Source organism: Notolepis coatsorum (assembly GCF_963971535.1).
Source record: "Notolepis coatsorum genome assembly, chromosome: 1".
NCBI classification, from domain to species: domain Eukaryota; kingdom Metazoa; phylum Chordata; class Actinopteri; order Aulopiformes; family Paralepididae; genus Notolepis; species Notolepis coatsorum.
The window spans coordinates 151939784-151960603 of NC_140165.1; the positions used below are offsets into that span (position 1 = coordinate 151939784).

The 20820-nt window shown below is 44.1% G+C and overlaps 1 protein-coding gene across 1 annotated transcript in view; it reads right to left on the reverse strand.

The window, feature by feature from the left end:
• Window positions 1-20820, reverse strand: part of dnah10 (dynein axonemal heavy chain 10) — a gene marked incomplete at both ends in the record, with an annotated part of 111143 nt that overhangs the window by 10185 nt on the left and 80138 nt on the right. The window contains 14 exons of the mRNA XM_084307884.1: window positions 623-823; window positions 926-1109; window positions 1495-1649; window positions 1738-1892; window positions 2006-2110; window positions 2641-2914; window positions 13498-13727; window positions 14000-14279; window positions 14374-14521; window positions 15969-16190; window positions 17306-17523; window positions 18163-18299; window positions 19633-19814; window positions 20367-20541. Of these exons, the coding sequence (XP_084164010.1) occupies window positions 623-823; window positions 926-1109; window positions 1495-1649; window positions 1738-1892; window positions 2006-2110; window positions 2641-2914; window positions 13498-13727; window positions 14000-14279; window positions 14374-14521; window positions 15969-16190; window positions 17306-17523; window positions 18163-18299; window positions 19633-19814; window positions 20367-20541 (2666 nt within the window). The remainder of the gene's footprint in view (window positions 1-622; window positions 824-925; window positions 1110-1494; window positions 1650-1737; window positions 1893-2005; window positions 2111-2640; window positions 2915-13497; window positions 13728-13999; window positions 14280-14373; window positions 14522-15968; window positions 16191-17305; window positions 17524-18162; window positions 18300-19632; window positions 19815-20366; window positions 20542-20820) is intronic.

Consider the following 20820-nt stretch of genomic DNA (forward strand, 5'->3'; position numbering starts at 1 on the left):
ATTTTTTATTATCTAAGATTCTCAACCAGTATGTGTTTGCTATTCTTCCTGGGGTCCACATAGGATTGATATCAGTCAGTGAAGGAGAGGGATGATTAGGTGGTCTTGGTGTCAGAGACCTGAATGGGAATTTGGCCAAGAACATCGGGGAACCCCCTACTTTTTTACGATAAACGCCCTGGGTTCTTAACATCCTTAAGATAGTCAAGACCTTGGTTTAACATCTCATCTAAGACGGCACTCGCAACGCTATGATGTCCCTGTCACTCGGTTTAACATCTCCTCTAAGACGGCACTCGCAGCTCTACGATGTCCCTGTCACTCGGTTTAACATCTCCTCTAAGACGGCACTCGCAGCTCTACGATGTCCCTGTCACTCGGTTTAACATCTCATCTAAGACGGCACTCGCAGCTCTACAATGTCCCTGTCACTGTAACAGGGGCATTGTTACTGTCAAGTCCCTACTACACAACAACACAACTTTACACCAAGTTCCAGTCAAGCCGAACTGATCACAAGCCCGGAGCCCTACCCATGTAGCCACACCGCCAGGCAAAGATTATTGAGAATTAAGAATGCATAGGAAAAGGAGGATGGATGAGTAGTAATGAATTCTCTCACCTTCAGGGACCTCTGCAGTATACCGATGGGGAAGTCCTCGATGGGGTCAGTGGTGAGCCACAGGCGGAAGTCCAGGTGGGGCTCGGTGATCCTCTCCAGGGACTTCTCCAGCTCCTTCAGCCACTTCACCAGGAGGTGGCAGTTCTGCAGCATCAGCCACTGACCGCGCAACATTGCCGTCTCTATCAACTGCAACGCTACCTACACCACACACACAAGACCAAAAGCTCTTGAAGTATTCCACTCACTGGGAAGTTTTGACCCATGAACTGTTGCCACAGTATATTCATTAAATCATGGTACCTTCTCTTGGCCTTGCCCCATGGCAAGGAATTTTAGCCTGTTGCTTCCGAAGGCTGACCTCTCAGCCAGTTTTGTGAGGTCACAGGCAGGGTCAGCGCCCGGGCTCAGGATGAACACAATGGGGGAGTTTGGAGTGCTCTGCGCATAGATGGCATCGAAGCTGATGACTGGAGGCTGCACATACCTGAGAAAGGGAGACCACATGCATGTGAGAATAGCATGTGTAAATCTTAACCACTCATTTGTATTTAAAGGTGCTATAGATAACAATCAGCTACTAGATGTCGCACTAGCATGTCATTTATCGATCAGGTGAATTCCACATGGGGAAATGTGACGTAGGGAGGGGATACATGCTGGCAACATAAACAATAACAATGTAAACAATAAATTCATTAATCACATTTTTTGTGGGGAAAATCAATACATTTATTCCGCCCCTTTCTAAAAGCTCTGTGGATGTATTATTTACAAAAATCTATAGCACCTTTAAATAATGTGTATTGGCTTGCCAGCACCATAGTGGTAAAGCTATATGACTTGTAAAAACTAATAGAACAGTATCTCACCTTTCACCCATGGTAATGGTGACATAGTCAGTGACAGCCCTGTAGACTCTATCAAGGCGAAAGCAGCGCAGCAGCAGAAGCTTCTGGAAGGCGGTCAGGTTCTCCTTGTACTTCATGGGGAAGGGAGCCTGCTCGGGTCCATCCAGGTCATACCACTGACGAACAAGAGAGATATGGGTTCATCTTTTCCAGACGTTTAGCAAAAAACAACAACTAGTAACTGCTGTCACAGAGGCCACTCACAGACTTCCATTCATCAGGGGTTTTCTCCACATCGTCAGGCAGAGAGCCAAACTCCTGAGGGAAGAGCTCTGCTAGTCTAACAATGTCCTCCCAGCCCTGGTCTGGAAGCCAGGGGCACGGCTTGGTGTGCTTGCTTTTCTCCAGAGAAAGATTACCTGTACAAAAAGGGGAAAATGGAACCTTTGCTACAGTGTGTGTTTTGTGTCCAGCAGGTGACTAAACACTGTCTACTCAATGTTTCAGACATGTCGTGTTGATGTCATCTCACCCTTCAGGAAGAACTCCAGCTCCTCCTGAGGCACCCGCCCCTCTGGCTGCTCAATCTTTATGGTCAAGTTGAAGGAGAAGAGCAGCTTGTGCCTCTCAAACAGACCTGAGGAGACACACAGAAGCGAATGTGAGTGGAATGAAGGTGCACTTAACAAAAAGAAGAAAGAAAAAAAACAACGCTGATTTCCTCACACTGATCTCACACTGATCTCACACGTATCAACAATTGTTAACAGTCTTAAAGAAATAACAAATAATTTGGTCTGGAAGATATTGAGCGTTAACCCTTTCACTACTATACTACAGAACCGTCTGTAGTGTGGTAGTGAAAGGGTTAACCTCCTGTAGTGTGGTAGTGAAAGGGTTAACCATTTGTCGTGTGACAGTGAAAGGGTTAACCTTCTGTATTGTCACCGTGAAAGGGTTAACCATTTGGTAGTGTGGTAGTGAAAGGGTTCATGAGAATTTAATTTGCTCTCATGGGATGACAGCCAAAGGATGCTGAATTCTTGATGTGTGATGCTCAATACAATTATGTAGATGAAGAAATACAGTAGCATAGCTCAAAGACTTATGGAGGGATAGAATTTATCTTAGAAAATCAACTTCAGTCATTTGTAAAATAGCTTTTACCTGTGCAGCCATAGTTATAAACATTGTGTGTCAAGGTGTCCATGATGTTCTTCAGCCTCTTAGGAAGGATCTTGTCCAGCATGGATTTGCGCAGTGAGAAGTCAAACACCTCCAGGTAGGAAGCCAGAGAGTACTGATACATACTATTCACCAGAGCCATTTCTGTGAGCACAAAGAACAGGATGGCACCACGCTTGGCAGCAGGCCGGTAGCCATCTCTCAGCTTATCAATGTCCACTGACGTCTTCTCAGCCAACTCCAGCTTCTCAAATACCTGAGAGGTTCATATTCAAACAGAGACAACATTTGAATAAGTTTTACAGTACAGAATATATAATAACCACTGACCTGGTGAATGAGTGAATGCATGGTTCTGAAATGTTTGGAGCATTATGGAGGTATTGTGGGGCTAATTCTACAAAGAGTGGCACACTCCAATAACCTCCCCATTCCTTCATCTTTTTTTTTTTTAATAGTAGATAGTTTGGCCCCATTTAAGATAGTTAGAATCAAACAACGTACAGAGCCTTGGGTAACTGATGAGATTTTAAAGTTGATTAAGTTAAGGAATTGAAGTTTTATTCATTTTAAGAAAACTAGGGATGAGTCAAGTTTTTAAAAAGTATAAAAGAAATTGAAATGAAACAGGACAATAAAGTTAGTTAAGAAATCCTTTATGTGTGAAAAGCTAGTTGAACATAAAAATTATTCATGCAAGCTATGGAAATCCCTGAAAGAGTTGGGTTAAGACCTTTGCTCTTCTCTGTATTTACTAATGACCTATCTTGGGCTACCAAATGTGCTACAACAGTTATTTATGCAGATGATTCAACATTGTATTACGCTGCACCATCATGCAATGTACTTAATGAAGTTTTGAGCAGAGAACTTAAAGTTGTGCATGACTGGGTAGTATGTAATAGACTTGTCCTTAATATCTCCAAGACTAAATGTATTGTGCTGGGAACAAGGCACAGGTTATCTACAAATCCAAAGCTTCATTTAAACTTGTGTAATTCGGCAGCTCAACAAGTTGAAAGTACTAAACTCCTTGGAGTGATGCTGGATTGCACTCTGTCTTGGTCTCAGCATATTAATTATATTGTTTTAAAAATGGGAAGAGCAATTGGTATTTCCAGGAAATGTGCTTCTTTTGTTGCCCGTCCCCTTTTATGTCAGAGTGCAAAGTTTAGTTTTATGTCATCTTGACTATTGCTCTGCGATGTGGTCATCTGCTGCCAGTGGTGACCTCAGGAAGCTCCAGGTGGTCCAGAACAGGGCAGCACGGTTGGTACTGGGCTGCTCACTAAGGTCTAATGTGAGCCGTATGCATGCCCGCCTCTCTTGGCTTAACGTTGAAAATAGATTGTCTTGTTGGTCATGAGCAGTAAAACTCCTGTTTTTATACATAATCAGATAGTTTTGTTCCCAATAGATCTATCAACACATCTGCCAAATTTGGTGCTTTTATCACAAAATGAACAATTGGTTTGATATGTTGAGCTATGCCACCCCACTATTTAGTAATACTGTGCATGAGCGTGACTAGAGGTTCCAGTAGTGGGCAGCTTGAATTGCCAGGTCCTAGAACCAGCGCTTTGGGGAGATCTTATATTTTTAGAGCATTAACACTTTGGAATGGCCTGCCTCGGAACCTCTGCTGCATTTACAGTAGATTCACTTTTTAAAAGAATCTTAAATAGTTTTTTAATTGTTTTTAACACTGTAAGGTAATTTTTAGTTTTTGTTTTACACTAATGTAATTTTAGCTATCTTAATTGTTACAGTAGTTTCATTATGCATTGTGTGTACCGACTTTTAATAATTTTGTTTTTGCAATAGTGATTGTTTTTGTATGTTTTTTTGTGTGTGGACCCCAGGAAGACTAGCTGGTTGCTATCGCACCAGCTAATGGGGATCCCTAATAAAATCAAATCAATAGCAAAAAAATTATAAAACAAAACCCAGCAGCTTTAGCCTGGATATAAAAGGTTCTACCATATCTGTTAAGGTGGAAGTGGCTGAATGCTTAAATTACTATTTTACTTCTGTGGCAAGCAACCTGGTTAATGATCTCCCTTGCCACTCTGGCAGATTATGGTGCATCTCATGTTCAGAGTTTTTATCTTCAACAAGGGCTTCAAGCCAATTCCTTTAATTTTAGCAGGGTAATGGGGAGTACTGTTCTCAAGAGGCTAAATGAACTGAAAGACAACAAAGCCACAGGTCTCGATAATATACCGGCCAGGTTCTTAAGGGATGCAGGGAGTGCATTTCACCTGCGGTAACTCATATAATTAATCTTTCCATAGAACAGGGCAAGGTACCTTCAGATTTTAAAAGTGCTAGTCATCCCCCTACATAAGAAGGGAAAAACATCTGAAAAGGGAACCTACAGACAAATTTCAGTTTTAAGTGTTCTATCCAAGGTCATGGAAAATATTATTCACAAGCAGATTAACAATTTTTTAACGGGCCACAACATTTTATTTGAACTACAGTCAGGTTTTAGACAATCCCACTCTACGGAAACATGCCTCCTTTATTTAACAGACTGCATCAGAAAAGAGGTTGACTTTTGTGGAATGGCCATGCTCGACCTCCAAAAGGCCTTCGATACGGTCGACCATGGCATCCTGCTAATGAAATGAAAGGCCATAGGCTTCAGCAGGTTGACAATTGACTGGGTAAACTCCTACCTTTCGGGTAGGACCCAAATTGTCGATATAAATGGTACCTTTTCCTCTCCCAAGAATGTTAGCTGTGGGGTCCCACTCTTTTTTTAATTATATATTAATGACATGAAATCTGCCTGTATGTCTGACCTGTTTCTATACGCTGATGATTCTGCCATTCTTGTGTCTCACAAAGGCCTAGGAGAAGACCATAAGTAAGGAGCTTCAGAGTGTGGGAACATGGCTGGCCGATAATAAGCTGTCTCTCCACCTTGGGAAAACTGAGGCCATACTTTTTGGATCCAAAGTAAAGCTGCGGAAGTCCCCAGGGTTGAAGATCCAGGTAGGAGAGTCAGTCATTGCTGGTAAGGATTTGTTAGTTTATTTAGGATGCACCTTAGACAAACACCTCACAGGGGAGGCTATGGCCTTGAAAGCCCTCGCAAAAATGATCCATGAGACCAAATTCCAGGCTCGTAAGTCTGAGATGTTGGATAGTTCAACCCTATGCCTATTGGACGGCCTGCCTCTGATGCGCGTCGGTGGGGGCCCTTAGACTGCTTCATTACCAAATTCCTGTCCCCCAGTCTCCCATGTCCCCCCCCTCCCTTCATTCCGCCCTCCCTCCAGTCACCAGGCGCGATCCATCTTGTTTACTACTCGGTGTTTGAATGCTGCCGACTATCGCGCATACGGTGTCTCAGGCCTCCTGTAAGATGACATGTGTCAACAAATGTACATGTCTGTTGAATTTATGCTGTGCCATTGTTACTGTAAAAATGTAATGATTGTGTTGTTGTTATTATTAATGAGACGTTGAGCTGTATGTGTGTGTCACGAATTTCCCCAAGGGGATTAATAAAGGAATATCTTATCTTATCTTATCTTTTAAGGATGTTATCAGGTGCCCAAGAGCCAGAGTCATTTTGACTACGCTGCCCTCTTCTGGTATAGTAGTGCACCCCAGCCAGGGAATAAAAAATCTATTTCAGACTGCCAGAAATAAAATCATTCGAGTAGTGATGAAGCTTCCTACCCGCACTCACCTGGATGTAGCTATACTTAATCAACTAAACTGGCTCCCAGTGGAAAAGCGGGTGATTCAAATTAAGTTGGGCCTTACCCATAAAATCATGTTCAATAGGGTCCCCTCATACTTGTCCAACTATTTTATGTGCTTTAGGGATATGCAACCAGGGGCAGTTTAACTGACATTAAACTGTGCAAATTCAAGAGCTCAAAGAGGTACTGAATATCTTTCAGTACTCAGCAGCTTGTGAGTGGAATAAACTGCCAGTGTCTATAAAAAGTATTGAGTCAGATATACATTTTAAACAGACTTTGAAGAAATGGCTTAGTCACTCAGGATAAAGAAAGATATAATGCAGGTGTGCTGTAGACTTTGTGTTTGTTTTAGGGATGCCCCGATCACGTTTTTTGCCACCAATACCGATCACTGATCGTCTATAAGCCATATCGGCCGATACACTGCCGATACCGATCGTTTTTGGTTTTGTTATATCAGCTGGCAATATTATACTGTAGGTCTAACACAGGCCTTCTCAAAGTCCGGACTCCGGTCCAGATCTGGACCGAACCACAATTATACCATTATACACCATTATACTTTTCATGTTAAAGGTTACACATTTATTATCTGTATTATCTGCGAGACAGTGCCAACACGCAACGAGTAAAAATTCTCCGCTATCTCAACTACAAGCAGCATCTCTGTCTGCGCCACTGTCTGTGTGTGTCTGTCTACTCTGCTTTGGTCCAATCACAATCCCCCACCCACAGTCTGCGAATCAGAGGCAGAGTAGGGCGGGTCTTCACGGATTGCTTGTTGTCTCTCAGCGACCTGGGGCAATGTAGCATATGGGTTAGCGAGGCTCAATGTGTGAGAATAGTCCGTCGCCTCGACCATAGATATATAGATACTTACCCTCTCTCATGCTCGCTCGCACACACACACACACACACATAACACGCTCTCTCTCACACTCGCGCACACACGTTCTCTCTCTCACACACACTCGCTCTCTCATGCTCTCATTCCAACTCCGCTGAGAATTGGATCATGTTTCTCGCGCGCGTCATCGATCGGTTTTCGCAATCGGCGACTAGAAAGCATTATCGGAATTCCCCAATCTCATATTTATACTGAATATCGGCCGATACCGATCGCTGGCCGATCGATCGGGGCATCCCTAGTTTGTTTGTTTTATTGCATTTTTATTCATATTTATAATGCTTGAAAATTGTATTTGTGCATACTCATCATCTTGTCGTCCCCCCCCCCCCTTTGAGGACCACAATGGAAATAAACCGTAAGATTTTATTGTGTTTCAATCCTTGACGGTTCAAATCAAATCAAATCAAATCAAATTTATTTATAGGGCCCGACAACACACGTTAATGTCCCCATGGGCCGTACAGATCTTCTTTAAACAAGTCAAGAAGAAAACATAACAATAAGTCAAGAACAGAACAAGAACACCATAAGGTGCAAACATTTTTAGATGAATGCAAATAAATGAAAGAATGCAAGCACTCCCAGACATACCCCACGCGAAGGTAAGGAAAAACTCACTAAAACCTAACAATAGGGAAAAAAGCTCCACAGGCAATGTGGAGGAGAGAAACCTTAGAAGGGCCATTCAAGGGGGGATCTCCCTTCTTAGATGTTGGTGATAGTAGTGTTGCAGACGGACAGTTGGTAAGCATGCACTCATGTGTGTAGTGGAACACAGATGAGTGCATGCAATAGCAACTGTACATTTTGAAAAATTAAAGATAGAGCTAATAGCGATAGCAACTGGTTTAAAATGATATGTGAAGGCTGTACATTTTGTGTACCAGTATTGTATGTGATTTTAGATTGTCCAATAAATTCAATCAATCAATTCAACATCCAAACAAGGTTCCCTCTAAATGCTCACCCAGGTTCACAAGCGATGATTACATAACAATGGGCCTCATGCATGAAGCGATATAAGAACAGATTTTGTTCTTAACTAGCATTTCCTCTTACTTTGTTCTTACCTGGGATTCAGCAAAGTTTTCTTATTGTTGCTTTTTTCTCAGGCAAGAGTGGTCGAGAGCACTCTTACCGAAAAATAAGAAATTCTTACCCCAAAAAAATTAAATAAAAAAGAAGCCTACCATTGGTTAATTGCCCCCAAATACGACTTTAAAAATACAGAACTTTTCAATAATAATAATTATTATTAATATAACTTATTGTGTGCGTTCTGTCTGAAATGGATTATATATTGCTGTTAGAACAGTTATGCTCTGGCCGCCCAAACCATTGATTGATTGAAGATTTTATTAACAGATTGCAGAATGGGTACAATACAGTACAGCTCAATACACACAATTGTTAAGGGGAGGCAGACCAGAGAAAGACTTTCGTCTTGTTTACATCAGGGTCCCCCATTTTCAATTCATAATGACATTTATGACATACACAACATACAGATATACAGATATATATCATGACATTTATGACATGACATACAGATATGCAGTACTGTATACGTATAACGCATATTTAGAGGTCGTCAGTGGTTCCCAAACCTCTGTTTTATGCGGACCACTAGATTGTTATCAAGAACATTTGCGGACCACCTCGTATGCAAACAGTAAAACATAAATAAATAAACAATTGACTAAAACCCAGTAATACACGAGACCCTCTTCTTGGACCAAGTAGGTTTAGTCGATAATCCAATGTACAGTTACCCCCACCCCACATACCCATCCCCCCACACGCCACCCCACCTACCCCCCCCCCCCCACCTCATCCAATGTACAGTTTCTACATCAAATGTATATACTCTCTTTTTCTTTTCTTTTTTACTCTTTTTGTATCACAAACAGTACTGTATTTGTAGATCTGGTATGTCATAAATGTCTAGATGTAGCAGTACTGTCTATCTGTATGTCATATATGTCATATGTTATGATGAATTGAAAATGGGGGACCCTGATGTAAACAAGACGAAAGTCTTTCTCTGGTCTGCATCCCCTTAACAATTGTGTGTATTGAGCTGTACTGTATTGTACCTGTTGGCGTACATAGTGCTGGCATATTCCAACTCAAGTACCCCATACACCGCGGCTCTAGTAGCCCTCGACCAGCGTTATGGACGCATATGGGACTACGTGATACAGGAAATAAGAGATATCGACCGCCTCCCCCCAGCCAGAGACAACAGAGCATTGGATGACCTCTCTATCAAGGTACAGTCCCTGGTAGGGATGCTGGGGTCCCAAAAGGAAAAAGGGATATACGAACTGTACGCTAACTCTAATGTAGAAAGGATATTAGAGAAGCTCCCTCCCGCCCGACAAGAGCGTTTTCGGCGGCAGAGAGACCACCGCGACCCCAACGGCCCAGAGGCATCCCTCCTAGACTTATCTGACTTCCTCGCGAGAGAAGTCAGCAGCCTACGACTGGACACGTTCGTGTGGAGTGGACCAAGCCCAAGACCAGGACCTCGGGGATCAAATGATAACCGCCGGTCGGTGACCGTTATGCACCAAGCCGAATCAGTACCGCAGCACAAGAACCACAACACCCCCTCGACGAAAGAGGAGTGGAAGATTGAATGCCAGTACTGTGAAGGGGAACATCGGCTGTATCAATGCGACCCTTTCAAGAAGCTGACCACGGACGAGGTGAGTCAGTGGATCAAAGACCACCGCCGCTGCTTCCGCTGCGCGCGCAGCCATATGGCAGCTGAGTGCCGTTTGAAGAAGAAGTGCGGCAGGTGCGGCGGCGCCCACTTGGAGGTCCTGCATGACATCAACAGGCGTCCGCCAGGACAACAGAGTGGGCCCGTCACGGTAATGTACCAGGCCGAGGCGGTGGCACCAGTACCGAAGATCCACCAGACCGACCAACAGGAGTGCTCCATATAGACCAGCATAGCGGGACCCCCCGAGTGCTCATCAAAGTGGTCAGAGTGCTCCTGAGCTACGAGGACAAGGTCCTGGACACTTACGCCGTCCTAGACGATGGGTCTGAAAAGACTCTCCTCCTCGCTTCCGCCGCAGCCCAGCTGGGTCTGCGGGGTGCCAAAGGAACAATGACCATACGTACCATCAGAAGAGACCAGAAGACCATAAAGGGTGAAAATGTCTCCTTCAAGATAGCAGCGGTGGACCAGCCCGAGAAGCAGTATAGTATTACCAACGTCTTCACCAGCCACGACATAGGCCTATCACAGTACACCTACCCCATCCCACAGCTGATGGCGAAGTACGTGCACCTACGCAGACTACCTATACCGCTTATCGACGGCGCCACACCGACCCTGCTCATAGGCTCCGACCACGCGGACCTCATCCTCCCAATTGAGGCGGCCCACATCGGACCCAAAGGATGCCCAGTCGCGGTTCAGACCCGACTGGGGTGGACGCTCCAGGGCCCCCTCTACGGACTTGACAGTCAACCCACGTCTACACGCTGCCTACACACAAAGGTGAGCGACACCGGCCACTCTCTCGTACAGCCCGTTGAGAGGCTATTGACATTAGGCGAGAGGCCTGTGAGAGAACCGTGGGCACAAGAGGGAGTTCCGAACTCCACCCCCCTCAGCTGCGCTCCAGACGTAGCTGACCTCGAACCCAGCACCCCAAGCGACTCCTTGATGGGGCGGCCGGAACCGGCCCCTCCTCAGACGGGGTACAGACCAAACAAGAGGAACAGACGGAGGATGTGGAGGCGCAGCCAAGCACAGATCAAAGCAGTCTCAGGCCCGCTTCCTCCTAACCCCCCTACCATCCCTTCCAGCCCGTCAGAAGCGGGTCAAGGACGGGGACAACTTAAAAGTGGACACAGTCGTCGTGATCATAGACCAGTCACTACCCCGAGCTGCGTGGCCGGCCGGCCGTGTAAGCAAAGTGATCACTGGGGCCGACGGAAAGGTCAGAGCGGCAGAAGTGCTCGTCCAGGGACGGACACACACCCGACCCGTGGCGAGGCTGATAGAGTTGCCAAGGCTCCCCGACTCTCTTAATGACGATCATGACCCACTGACTTTGTGAATTGCCCTACTCCTCACAACGGACATTGAGTAGTGGACAAGACGGTTAATCTGTCTCTGCTTATCTAATTAGGTGCGGACTAATTAGGAGGCGGCTGTTACAAAGGGTCAGATTAAACCGAATATATATATTTATTGCTTGAGATCCCATGTATAATATTTGTATATCATTTGATATCCCTTGTATATTCTTTGTACATATACACGGAATATCCCTTTACCCAGGTACAGGCCAGACCATAATATTCGTTCTCCTATTGGACAGCGACCCCCTAGGCGCCAACGGCCATACCCCCAAGGCCGAGTTCAAAGCCACCGCCAAGGCTTGTCTCAACATGCCCAGGTTTGCGCAGTAATACGAGACAGAACTGAGGTTGGCACTAGATTATTCACCTTACGTATAAATACGTCGCAGGTGAATACAGCAGTAGTCTTGTCTTATCCTAAAACGTTCGTTCAACGTATCGTTCGTTCCTTACGTTAAAGCCTTCATCACGAGTCAACGACCAAGTGAAGTGAGCAACCTTGCGTCTAAATAGAGCACTTAGAACCGCGTGCGAATAGGATAGTAAAAGTGTCAGAGCTTAGTAAAATAACGTCAAGTTCGACCTAGTTAATGTGAAGTACCGTGCACAGGAGAATCTACACCGGTGAATGCAGAGCCTTTTCCGGCTGGATTATTATTGCTTTGGTACCGTGGCTGCTGGAGCAGAGAACCGTCTACCCTGCTGCTGTGTGGGATTTACCCGTGAGGAGCATCACTCGAGCCCGTCTCTAGGAAGAGGCTGGCTGGCTTTCATCCATGCTGTCTCGTATACTTGGATTATAGTTGCTGCTTTTGTCTGCCGATCGAGGGGAGTATATGTACCGCCTCCCGTAGCTGGAGCTTATTGATTCCTCGTTGATCCAGACTTTTGCTCCCGAACATTCCTCTCCCCTGCTGGCTTACAACCGGAGGGAACCCCCTTAGTATCTCCAGCTGACCTACGAGTGTGCCTTATATAATTCTTATGCTACAGGTGGTATTAATTATCCCCATCGTAATATGCTCATGGACTTACGCTCTTGACCTATTCATGCACATTCTTCGCCTTACAAGCGCAACTCTAATTCTCAATAATGTAAGATAATATTGATGCTCTTCTAATAAATATTACAAACAGGACTTTCTTTGTTAAGCCGTGTTATTGTGTGGGTGTTCATCACATATACATGTGTACTGTATGGCCAGTAGTAATGTACATAACTCAGTAGTGGTTTAATGATACCATACTTATTCAATACAGTCAGGGAATTGTACCCCTCAGTTACAGTACCCATTCTGCAATCTGTTAATACAATTTTCAATCAATCAATCAATCAAGACCCGCGTCGCGGGCACTGCGTTCCGTTCTCAGAATGTATTTGATTGGGGTGTGTCATCCAGTTTGACTTGGAGCCCCACTGTACTATGCGCACTGCCAGTCATCAGATCAGGCTATATATGCGGAGATATTCAGACTCTAGATCTATTTGCAGAGCCAGATGAGTGGCAACCTGTGCGATTGGCTCTTGACAACGCACAGTCAAAGCCTACAGTACTTTGGAACGATTCATTTTGCACGTACTGTATACAGTGCGTGTGTATGCGCGCACTGCGGGAGGTGGCCAGAAGCGCGCAACTAGCTAACTACTATTATATTACTAAATTAATACAGTATATTCCACTATATAGCTATAGGTGCTGTATGATGACAATACATTTGATTCCTATCTAATTTTGATCCATCGCTTCAGCGCTTCAGCGCTTGAATACGGCCGGGGGATCCGATGCAGACCCACGGCTCTCGTATTATAATGTATGCAAATGACTTGCACGAGAACGCGCATCCAGTTTAGAATGAATGGAATTCACCATTCCAAAAACCTGGGTACGCACAGATTTCGAGGTTAAGAACGGCTTTATGAATGTGGCGGTGGCTTTTCTTATTGTTCTCTTAACAGACAGGTAAGCAAGAATATAAGAAAAATAATAAGAGAGTATTGTTGAATGAGGCCCATTGTGTGTACCAGTAAAGATATGGGTATGTGATGATGATGACAAATATCCATTGTCATTCCGCTAGGAGTTGTTCAGACAGACTGACCTCGCTGGCCTTGGACTTGGTCTCATCCAGTGTGCTGACCAGCTCAGTGTTGTCCAGCATGTTGCCTGTGGAGGTGGACAGCTCTTGCAGCAGGGAGTCTTCCAGGTCCTTCAGCAGCTTCTTGTTCTCGCTGGTCTCCTGGACCAGACGCTCACGCTGCTCCTCCAGCTCCTTCCGCTCAAAGCCCACGATCACACTGAGCAGCTGTTCCTCCAAACCGCCAAGGGTCACTGCAGGTAAACATAGATAGATATATTGATGGATGGATAGATAGACAGACAGACAGACACACAGACAGATAGACAGTCAATATGTCTGTCTGTCTGTCTGTCTGTCTGTCTGTCCATCCATCCATCCATCCATCCATCCATCCATCCATCCATCCATCTATCTATCTATCTATCTATCTATCTATCTATCTATCTATCTATCTATCTATCTATCTATCTATCTATCTATCTATCTGATACCCTATAGAGAATAACATACTGTGTTCTCTCACCAGTATAGTTAATGACCATGGCCTTCCCAAATACAGAGGGGGAGTACTTGGGGTTAGCCAACTTGGTGTTGAGGTAGAGTTTGAAGTTGGGATCGTAGTCCACTTCCTTGTCTCCCAGGACGATGACCTGCCTGCCCTCAGCTCCTTTCACATTCTTCTCCAGGACATTGTCGATCACGGGGTCAATGTATTCATCCACATCTTGGAACAGGAAAGGGAAGCCATATTTAATGGCAATTTCAAGCTGCTTCAGGAAGTCTGGACTGTTGAAGGAAGAGATCTGGGGGGTTGTGTAAAGATGTTTCCAATTGGACACTGTTTGAATATTGAAAACCTTTATTTAAAAATGGCTAAATAATCTAAACATCCTGTACCTTGAGGTTATTTTTCTCCTCCTTCTTCTTGATCCAGTTGAGGGCTTGCTGCTGGGGGTCAATGCACATAGGGAATCGGCTGGCTCTGGTGGTGAGGATCCCATTCTGGACTGACAATTCATCCGGGGGCAAGCCCTCTGAGCCCCACCTGCCACACAAGGGTTGTTTAAGTTTAAGTTTATTTGGATCCCATTAGCTGTTACAAATGGCAACAGCTATACTCTTCCTGGGGTCCACACAAAACAATACATACAAACAAACAACATCATTAAAAATGAAACCAACTATAAACATACGAAACAATATACATAACATAATCAAACATCCCCCCCCCCCCCCCCACACACCCACAACCATCCAACCCACCTCATTACATTAGCATCATATCAAAATATTACAAAATGACTAGTAAAATAATCAAATGTTATATATCAAGCATTGTGCCTGTACCCAAAATTAACCTCTTTACTTGCTTTTTAAAGCTTTCTTTGCTTGTTGTCTGTCTTGTGAAAAAGTTATTCTTGAGTACAGGCACCTTGGTTGTTTAGACACAGTTATATTCCTAAATAGTGTTAGTAGGCTGCGTGTCGATCTGTCCTCTATTTTCAACCACGCAAGATCGCTATGCATTTGGTCTACACCTGTTCTCGTAGAACACCCGAGTGCAAGACAAGCTGCTCTATTCTGCATCTGAAGTTTGTTGAGATCTTTTTTTGCTGCACTTGACCAGATTGCTGGACAGTAGTCAAGGTGTGATAACACCAAGGTTTGAATAACCTGTAAGAGGGTAAGTGGTGTTAATCATAGATATTCCTTTCCCCATTTTACTCGTCACCTTGTCAATGTGATTCTGCCACGTTAGCTGTTCATCAAGCAGGACTCCTAAAAGTTTAGCCTCAAATACCTGTTCTATAGAGTTGCCTTTGATGGATCATTTTAATTGGTTCTGATGTCTCAATACATGGTTTGAGCCAAAAATTATACATTTAGTCTTTCCTATATTCAGAATCAATTTGTTTTTTATTACCCATTCCAGAATTCAGTCCAGATCCTTTTGCAATTGCACATTTAGCTCATCCATGTTGTTTGATGTTTGACACATTCTCAATAAAACATGCATGAAAGAAACACACAGAAGAAACACCAACAACTGTCACTACAGAACATCGGCCCACCATGCAACATCACAAGTTTCACAACAGCTTTATAATCCCACGTGATTTAGTATTTGAAACTCTACTAGACGGTTTCAGCACCATTCTTCCATGATAAAGTCCAGCATTTGGTGTTTTGTTCATAGTGGCCTAAAATGCTATTTCGACATAAGCTAAAGGTGTTCATCAGAATTTCTTTACCCTGCTCTATAAGGAATTGTGTGGACCGAATCCATGCCAGAAAGATGCAATCCAGATTCCACACCATAAAAACAACACTAACTTTCAACCCTAATTGAATTAGGCGTTTCCTTTTATTTTCGCGGTATGTCGCCCTCTGCTGTTAAGAGTCAGAGTAGAATCATCTTTATTCATCACAGTACATTCATGTACGTGGAATTTGCTCCAGTTAGGTGACCGGATCGCTCTCTCTTCTCTCACCTGCTGATTTCAACCTCGTCTGTGAGCAGATTCTCCACCCTGAAGGGCTGGCTCAGGGGGATGCCTCTCTCCAACACAGCCTTCTCCCACACGTCGTACACCATCTCCTTCCTGAAGAGCGAGCTGAAAGCGCCCTCGTAGCTCAGGAAGGCAGCGCCAATCAGACAGTCACCCAGCAGACACACACGCCTCTGCTTCAGCTCCTCCAAGTCAAGTGTCCAGCTGTGGGCAGGAAGATGGGGAGAGGAGTATGAGGAAGAGAAGAGAAGAGGAGAGGAGAGGAGAGGAGAGGAGAGGAGAGGAGAGGAGAGGAGAGGAGAGGAGAGGAGAGGAGAGGAGAGGAGAGGAGAGGAGAGGAGGAGAGAAGGAGTTGGAGCATTAAAAAGGATAAGGAAGAAAAGTCAAACGTGTATAGATGATGAGAGCCATATTAAGTGTTGTTGTGAATCCATGAACGATGGTCTAGCCCAGTGGTTCTCAACCTTGTTCTGTCAGTCCCCCCCCCCCCCCCCTTTGGCGGACCAACATGTTTTGCCCCCCCCCCCCCCCCCCCCACAAAATAGTCATGAAATGGGCCAAGTTTAAATGTATTGAAATTACATCAATATCATGAGCTTTCAAATTGTGCAACCCCTTAACCTTCTACATCAGTGACAACCTGAGGAAATAAATTATGAAATGTGCAATCCCTTTGCTAGAACAATAACCTACATAACAATACAGTTCAATTAGGCACCCAGAGTGTGCTGTTTCAAAAATAGAGCTTAATCGTATTGACTTGGTTTTTGGTTTATTGGCGTTACCGTCACTTTCTCAAAGCGTTGCTTGTCTTCCTTTTTGTCCCGACAAATATTTCTGCATTCTGTTCACCTACTGACACTTATCCTCTCCTATCGGCTCCCCCGTTACCAACAAGGTCTGCCCTACATTTTCCAAAGCCTTAGTTAGGACGAGAGAAAGCTTGCCATAACTAATTAACGTGAGTTATGCGTGTCAATTTGATAGTATTTTCCATTGCGTACGTGCGCCTTTGGAGACCTATTACAGAACATGCTGCATCTATTATTATCCATGCTATTCTATCTATCCAACTCGGGAACGCACACACTTATACCGTCTCGCTAGGTTCAGAGTGGACAACCCAAAGTCGGCAGATTGAGGGGAAAAAGAGAATCCATATTGCAGTATAATGCTGCAGAGTCTATGTGAAAAGGGCTACCGACACACCGTGGGCTGAGCTGAATGAACGTGACAGAACGTGTTGGTTCCACGTAAACAGACCCGCCCCCAATGCCCCTGCGCGTCCCACACTTTGAGAAACACTGGTCTAGCCTCACCGCTCGTTCTCGGAGCTCAAGCCAGAGATGAGTTTGTCGGCAGCTATCAGCCTCCTCTCCATGAGCTCCGTGTCTTGCTGCAGCTGTTGCTTCTCCCCCATGGCCGCAGCGTAGGTCGCCCCCAAAGTCCCCAGCTCCTTCTGGATGGTACTCAGCTCGTTCTGAATGCGCTCCAGCTCCCGCTTGCTCTGGAAGAAGTTCTTCTCTAGACGTGCTACCTGAAGGCAGTTATACACAGGACAACCTTTTTAAGTAATTCTAATGGGCTGCAGTGCCCAATGATTCACCTGGGAATTGTTGCGTTGATGGCACAGGACCATCTTGTTGCCTGGAAACCTTTCAAAATCAATGTTTGATATTGTGGCTCACTTTGATGTCTATTGCATGGTGTGTTTCCCATGAATATTGCCCCAAAACAGCACCCTCACAAAACCTGCCCAGTGTCAGCACCCTCACAAAACCTGCCTAGTGTCACAGCACCCTAGTGTCTCAGTATAGTATAATCTGACTATAGTATAGTATAGTCTGACACAGTATAGTATAGTCTGACACAGTATAGTATAGTCTGACACAGTATAGTATAGTCTGACACAGTATAGTATAGTCTGACACAGTATAGTATAGTCTGACACAGTATAGTATAGCCTGACACATTATAGTATAGTCTGACACAGTATAGTATAGTCTGACACAGTATAGTATAGTCTGACACAGTATAGTATAGTCTGACACAGTATAGTATAGTCTGACACAGTATAGTATAGTCTGACACAGTATAGTATAGTCTGACACAGTATAGTATAGTCTGACACAGTATAGTATAGCCTGACACAGTATAGTATAGTCTGAAACATCACCTTCTCTCTCTTTGGCTTGATCTCCTTGGATACATCACAGTAACCCATGACAGCCTCCACAAACTTGAGCATTCCTGAGCCAGCCTTACTGATGGACTGCATCTCCTCAAAGCTGGTGTTGAGGTTCTTTAGGAAACCTGGCCAGTAGAAATGGCAAGGAATATACTTAATATACAATAAGACAAGTTAACATTACAGCATTACTTTCACATTTATCACGTGTATGGTTATCAATATATGCCTCTGCTTTTAATAAAATGCAGCCCCACATTTTAATTGAGAGGCTTGACTCTCATTTTAGTCTCCCACACCAGCTTCTCATGCTGATTTTAAATTTCCTCACTGAGAGGGTCCAGCAGGTCTTTGTCAATGGGCAGATGTCCAACATGTCGATTTCCAACACTGGCTCCCCCCAAGGTTGCGTTTTGTCTCCCCTTTTATTTATTATGTACACGGACAGCTGCAGATCGCTTCATGACCAAAGGCATCTGGTTATGTTTTCAGATGACACTGTCCTGGTATCCCTACTGCAGCGCTCCGAAACTGATCATGGACCTGTACTTCACGACTTTGTGAATTGGTGTGATGAGAATTACTTGGACCTCAATGTCTCTAAGACTAAGGACATGATAATTGACTTCAGACACAACCCCGATCATCAAGCCAGTGTAGCTAGTGTAATTCACGATGAGGACGTCCAGACTGTTGAATCGTACAAATACCTGGGAACTGTGTTTGATTGTAAACTGAAGTTCAACCTAAATACAGAGTCTATTGTTAAAAAAGGTCAGCAGAGGATCTACCTCCTAAGAAAGCTGAACTCTTTTAATGTTAGTGCGAAGATCCTGAGCACTTTTTATAGTTCTTTTATTGAAAGCCTCCTAACTTTTTCTTTTATCTGCTGGTTCAGTGGCCTGTCTATTAAAGATAGGAACAGCCTACAGTATATTGTGAAAGTGTGCTAAAAAATAATTGGAGTAAAACAGAGAGACCTATGTTCTCTCTGGACGGACCAGGTGGTCAAGAAGGGGACGAGCATCATTAATCAACCCCTCCATGCTCTGTCTCAGCGGTTTTCACTCTTGCCTTCTGGCCGCCGTTATGACGTCCCACCAAGTAGGACCAACCGCTACGCCAAATCTTTTGTCCCCTCGGCTATCAGACTTTTAAACACAGACGGTAGTCATTTTAAGTAGCCTTTTGCACTTGGTTGTCTGTCTGTTTTTTTTTTTTTTTACTTTTACTTTTATTGCTGGATTGTATCACATGGAGTGTTTCTCTTTTTATTTTCCGTGCTGTCGTTGAGATGTTTTGTTGTTTGTTTGTCTTTGTTGCTTGTGGTGAAGCTGCAAATATGAATTGCCCCACGGGATCAATAAAGTTGTCTGAATCTGAATCTGAATCTGAATATGTGTGGAGCTTTGGTGTGAATCATTTCAGTGTTAGTTGTTGACTATGAAGCCAACATACCTCTGACCATCTTGACCTGGCCAGTGCTGATGGCATCACAGTCCATTTCCATAAGTGTGCGCAGGAAATTATTCTCTGACATCATCCCCTTGGCTGCCTTCCAGCTGATGTCCTTGATGCCACGCATCACCAGGATGCACTCGCATATCATTTGCACCTGCTTGGGCGGCTTGGCAAAAGATCTGCACGGGAGGGACCAACAGAGTTCATATTAAACTTTATATTATATTAGAGATGTATAAAGTTTATGCAACAATTCTTTTTAAAGGTGTCCAAAATTATTTGACTTGCTTTTGGTGACCTTCTACTCTACAGATGTATGTAGGATAGTATTTGCAAACAGTAATAGCACGTCCTAAACAGTTGAAAGATTAAACCTTTCAACACAGTTGTGATCAAAGATTTCCACCCTGTGAATCTCTTTTGAAATGAATGAATGATAGTGAGATAAAAGCAACTTGTCTGAACCTCGTACTTAGATACGTACAGGTATGTAAGTATTCCTCCAGACAGAGGCATAAATGGTAAAAAAAATTAACACAAGACATACTCACAGTGAATGGGGCATGCATTTGATTTGCTATTTGAATTCATGTGTTTATTTTTCAAAAATAACCGGATGAGGGCAGAGTGAAAATTACCATAATGTATTTGTGTAGTTATGTTGATAGGGCCAAACAGGACAATTCTGACAACATAATAAGAGGATGCTTTGAGTCAGAGGGAGGGGGCACCTGATCTCAGTTACGTCCGACTTTTCCAGATCTTGCAGGGCAAAGCGCGCGGCCGCCAAGGCAGGCAGGGCCTCAGCCAGAGAACTCTCAGCATCTTTCTTCTCTACTGCGATCACCTTGTTCTGCACCTCTATCTCCTTGGCCTTCTCCTCTGCCAGTGTCTTCTTCTCCTCAGCTGGGAGGGAAAGACACAGATGTTACTTCATCTGTAACAGCCAGGGCCACAAGTCTCTTGGGCAATACTGAGAATATTGGTATTCTATTCTAAACTGTATCATTCAAATGGGAATCACAACACTGATGCAATTTGAACTAAACCTGCCTTGTCTTAGTGACATGCGGCATCAAATGGCCAACTGCCTCAAACTGTTTATAAAGCGTTTATTCAAGATGCATGCAACTGTCAAAACATACAATATCTATATTTGTACACATTCAAAATCCTTTTGATATT